General features: G+C 49.7%; 1 protein-coding gene across 1 annotated transcript; it reads right to left on the reverse strand.

Moving 5' to 3' along the window:
- Positions 1-1,806: 1,806 nt before the first annotated feature.
- On the reverse strand, positions 1,807-2,968 carry PRLHR (prolactin releasing hormone receptor). Its single transcript, XM_006831397.1, has one exon. It carries the CDS (start codon positions 2,938-2,940, stop codon positions 1,837-1,839), a length of 1,104 nt encoding a protein of 367 aa, XP_006831460.1. The 5' UTR covers positions 2,941-2,968; the 3' UTR covers positions 1,807-1,836.
- Between the last annotated feature and the right edge of the window lie 2,449 nt (positions 2,969-5,417).

The raw sequence follows: 5,417 nt of genomic DNA on the forward strand, positions 1-5,417 counted from the left end.
ACACTTATTCCATTAACGGATTTCTCAGGAGGCTAGAGTGAAAATAATCAACATGGTATCTTAGCCCACCGTTCTTCACCTGCAAGGAATTAAGCTATGCATTCTATGGGTGGTAGTTTACTTGCAAGTCCTTATAAGTAAACTTCTCCCAGTCTTTACATTCTGGTTGATCATTTCAAGTGTGTCACATAGAACAGGTGCAGAGCAGCTGTTGGTCTGTTGCAGCAGAGTAATTGAGAATGGAAGTGAAAACTTTGCCACACCATTTACACTGAGTATTCAGAAAATCAAACATTTGAGTGTCTGGCGTGTGGCAAGCACTGGGTGTATATTCACAAACACACACATATAGGATAGCTGCTATTATAAACAGTTCTATTTCCTATGAAAAGAGCCCTGGTGGCGGAATGGTTAGGCATTTGTTAACTCATATGCTAGCATTTGAACCCAACGGCAGTTCCACAGAAGAAAGGTGTGGCAGTCTGCTCCCATAAAGATTATAGCCTTGGAAAGTCTATGAAGTAATTTCACTCTGTCCTTTGGGGCGCTATGAGTCAGAATTGACTCAACAGCTGCTAGTCTGTATTTCCTTTACGCAAATTGGACCTTTTCCTCTGTCTATCTATCTCTTCAGGAGCTCTGGTAACGTAGTGGTTACGAATCGGACTGCAAACCTCAAGGTCAGCAGTTCAAAACTACCAGCTGTTCCTCGGGAGAAAGATGAGGCTTTCTGCTCCCGTAAAGATTTATAGCCTCAGAAACCCTGTACAGGGTTGCTATGAGTCAGAACCGACTCCATGGCACACAATAACAACAATCTATCTCTTCACTGACTAATTTATCTCACCATTTTCATATAGTAATTGAGGGTTAAGGAGAAGAGAAAACAAAAGCAAGACGTTTTTAAGGATGACTGGTGCTTTTGTTCTATAAATTCAAATGGCTTAAAAATGAAAATCTTTTTAATATTGAGTATTATTCCACTGTGCATATATACCAGAGTTTGTATCACTGTTAGAGCACAACAATCAGTCTTCAAGACACCTCACATCATGGATGAACCCAAAGGACATTATGCTGAATGAAATAAGCCAATCGATCACAAAAGGACAAATATTATATGAGACCACAATTATAAAAAGTTTTTGCACTAAACAAAACAGTCTTTGATATTAATGGATGTGGGAGGGGAAAGGATGGTAAATTACTAACTAGAGGGTAGACACATATTAACTTGGGTAAATGGGGAAGGCAAATAGATACATTTTTTAAATGAAAACTTTTGAAGTTCTCACTCAGGAAATGCTGAAATCCTTGATGTAGGTTTGTAATATATATTTTTCTGGAACCCTAGAAATCGATGGTTCAAACTGACTAAGCAACATCATATACAGGAGTGTCAGTGGGTCCTTTATAAAAGACAACGTGTGGAGCTTTACCCCCTCCCACACGGTCACGTTAAATGACACTGCTTTTGCTCCTTGTGTACCACTGGGCAAGCAGCCAGGGGAAGCAAGGAAGACAGCCATGGTTCTGACATTCTTTCTTGAACTCAGAGGAAGTGGTGTGTTTGGTCTTTAAAGGCAGAAAGATGCAATAAGAAATCCCTTCTCTTTGCACTCTCCCTGGCCTCTTCCTGCACTCTTCCTGGCATCCTCCAAGCAAAGCACAAAACTCCCACCAAAGCCCGCTTCATATCTTACAAAACTACACATGGACAAAACAGACAGCTGGGCAAGAGGCTGGCCTGGTAGGTTGACCGAGCTCTGCTGCTGGGAATAAGCTCTCCAGTCCGGCCTCGTGCAGGTCCCCAGCCAAGGCCTGGCCATAGCAGGATCAGATGACCACGCTGACGGTCATGCTTTGGCCGTGCGGCGCGATCTTGCGGGGCCAGGCGAGCAGGAGCTTGCGCAGCTCCTCGCGAAAGCTGTCGTGCAGCCAGGCGTAGATAAAGGGGTTGTAGCAGGCGGAGCTCATGGCGAGCCAGTGGCACAAGAGCTGCACCAGCCCGAAAGCGTAGGGGTCGATGGCGCGCGGGTCGAGGTCCCGCAGCAGGTTGAAGACGTGCAGCGGCAGCCAGCAGACGGCGAATACCACCACTACTACCACCAGCAGACAGAAGGTGCGGCGGCGCCGCGCGCGGTCCCAGTCGGCCTGACTTTGAGTCACACAGCCCGGCATCACCCGGTTGCGGAGCTTCACCGACACTCGGACATAGGACACGAGGATGACCAGCAGAGGGAGCAGGTAGGTGCCGAGCAGCAGCCCCCAGGCGTAAAGCTGACGCTGACGCTCCTGGGGCCCCCAGAACTCCTCGCAGAGGCGCACGTCGTGCGCCTTGAGCTCGACGTGGTAAGTGTGCAGCGCGGCGGGCAACGCCAGCACCGCGGACAGCGCCCAGATGGCCAGGACTGCGTAGGCGCTGAGGCGCAGCGAGATGCGCCGGCGCAGCGGGTGCACCAACACGACATAGCGGTCCACTGCGATGGTAGTGAGCGTAAATACTGACACGTAGACGGTGACCGGCTGCAGGAAAAAGACCAAATGACACAGGCCGCCACCAAACACCCAGCCGCGGGGCTCGAAGGCATAGGCTAGCGTGAGTGGTACGCAGGCAGCGCACATGAGCACGTCGGACAAGGCCAGGTTACCGATGAGAAAGTTGGTCACGTTGTGCAGCCGGCGCACCCGCGCGATCACCAGCACTAGCAAGCAGTTGCCCACCAGTCCCACGACCACCACGATGCTGTAGAGCAGTACGATCAGCCCCTTCATCTGGTGTACCAGCTGCAGGCTCTGGAAGGGCGTGACAGCCTGCACATCGGGTCTGGCCACCGTCCCATTGCCCTCGGAGCTCTGGTTGGCTGGGGTTGCGGCCGCCGGCGGAAGCGGAGAAAATAAGTTAAAGACCCCAGGGCCCCTAGTGGGCAGCGAGGTCATGGTCACCTGTCCAAAGAGAATCAAAATACGTCACGCCCACGTTCCAGCCTCCTTCGACTACTCTCCCTCCCTTCACCCCTTTAAACCTCTACATCATCCACCACCTCCTCTTGGGATAACTGACCACAGAACGCGATAACAGCAATTAATAGTACCATCTCCCTACCTCAGTTACCAATAGCTAGACAATCACCAGCTCTTTAAACGCCTCCTCCTCAACACTGAACCTTGGCAATCCACACAGGCCAGACCCAGGAGCACGGTCCTACCTGGCGAGTGGCGCTCGGCAGCGGGAAAGCGCTCCTGGGAGAAAGGGCAGAATCGCGGCCGTCCCTCGGCTTTCGGCTCACGACGGCTGCCCAGGCATCGGGCTTCTCCGCAGTATCTAACGGGATATAGTAACCCCCACCCCACCCCCACCCTCAGTGGGCTAGCAGCTTTTGAGAGAGATTGGGAGCGCCTCCCCTCCGCCCCGCCCCCCACTCCTGCGCTCCCTTGTAGGGGAAATGGGGGCGGAGCGCGCGCTGCTCTTCTCCAGGCTTGGGGAATAAGTGAAAGGACTGTGCTGGGGGTCGGGGGAGGATGTAAACAAAAAAGGCAGGAAGAGCGGAAGGGTGAGGCAGGGTATCTCCACCGTGCCTGTTTAGCGCCTCTGGCAAGTCTGCTACGGAGGAGGGCGCAGTGGTCGAGGGGTCAGGAGGGGTGTGAGTGTTGGGCTCTCGGACCACCTGGTGCCGTTTCAGGAAAAAGGGAGGGGAAGAGATGGCAGTGGAGTCGGGGTGCAAGGATGGGGCATTGGGGAGAGACAGCGGACTCGTTGCTCTGGATCCCACCTAGAAGTCTGGCTGCGTTTAGCAGAGTCGTGTAGAGGGTTCGAACAAGGGTTTAAGATGTAAAACCCGGAGCTCGCTGCGGACCCTGACGTGCACCTTAGGGCCCTGGCACTTTGGTAAACCCACTGAGCCTATCGCCTGAGCCGCTGCATGCTTCACGGGCTGCGAGTCCAGCCAAGCCAAGGAAGCATTCAGGACCACGGACAGCGCTCATGGGTGGGTTCCCATGCGGGGTGCAGTTAAGACAATTCCTGTCCCTCTCTGGGTCACAGGCATTCAGAGAAAGGCCCCAGCCTGAAGCAAAGGGCGGATTCACCACCTGCTTCCTGTGTTGGGGCTATCGACCCTGCCTTACACTCCTGGTGTGGTGCTGTAGGATCAGCACTGGACTGAGAACCTCAAGGTCAGCAGTTCAAACCCATCAGCTACTCCTCAGAAACCCTATACAGAGTTGCTATGAGTAGGAACCGACTCGAAGGTACTGAACAACATCATACAGCCAGACGTTCCCCATCCCTGCTTCTATATACCAGATGGACTGGTTTCCTACAGCTGTTGCCAAGGACAGAGGCTGCTCAAAGCTTGATGTAAGAGCTGGAAACCATGGCTATTCCTTGAAATGGATGGGGAAACTTAAAATTTTTCACCAGCCACATCACAAGTTTAAACTCCTTGAGGACCTTCCCAATGTTCTGGATAGCAGGCTAAGTCAGGATATGTGCATGGTGCTAGCCTTCCCATTGCTAGGTAAGGGAGGGTTATCTGTAAGCGACCTGCTTTCATGTTTTATCCCCTGGACCATATTGACTCTTGGGACAAACCATGATTAGGTTAGTCATAGACTTTTTTTAATAGTTCTTATTTATCAGTTTTATATTCAAATTGGTTAGCAGTTATCTCTCAGAAGTATCCCCAGTATTCTGAAGTGTGTGGAGCTGAGAGAGTGACCACTAATAAAGCAAACAGAGGTCCTAGGGTGGATATTGACATGTTACTGAACCTTGACTAAGAAGCATTCCCATTTATTTTTCAAATGGGAATTGATGCCTTTTGTACAATGTTATCCAAGTGTGTATTTCATTTTTTTTTTTTCTTGTACTTAAACATAAAGAGCATCAGAAATACGTATCACAAGTATAAGCCAAACCCCAGCTTCTCATTTGGGGCTGATACCATCCTCTCATCTGACCTGCTGCCACTTGGATTCCTCAACATTTGGACTGTGTCACATGATATTGATTGTCTTTGAATTGTCTCAGCTCATGAAAAAAGGCCAGGGCCTAGAGCTAATCAAAAGAGGTTTCTTTTTCAGAGCATAGTGATAACATAGTTCCTCTTTAAATGTGTTTGCCTTATACATTATTTAGTCTTGCTGTCAATAACAGATTTATTATCACATATATTTACTATTGAAGAATGTGATCTTCATAGTTACTGATCTATTTTGTATGTTGTAAAAAGCTTGTATACGGTATAAGGTGGACTAACTGCAATAAAAAATAAGGGCAACATGTACCCATGGGTAGGAAAGAAGGGGGAATGAGAAACACAGGGTAGTAGTGGGAGAAGGGATGCAACATTGTGAGAATTGTGATCAGTGGCATGAAACAAAATGTGTGTGAATTGTTGGATGGAAAGCTAATT

This window comes from Chrysochloris asiatica, unplaced genomic scaffold (assembly GCF_000296735.1).
Source record: "Chrysochloris asiatica unplaced genomic scaffold, ChrAsi1.0 scaffold00003, whole genome shotgun sequence".
Taxonomy (NCBI): domain Eukaryota; kingdom Metazoa; phylum Chordata; class Mammalia; order Afrosoricida; family Chrysochloridae; genus Chrysochloris; species Chrysochloris asiatica.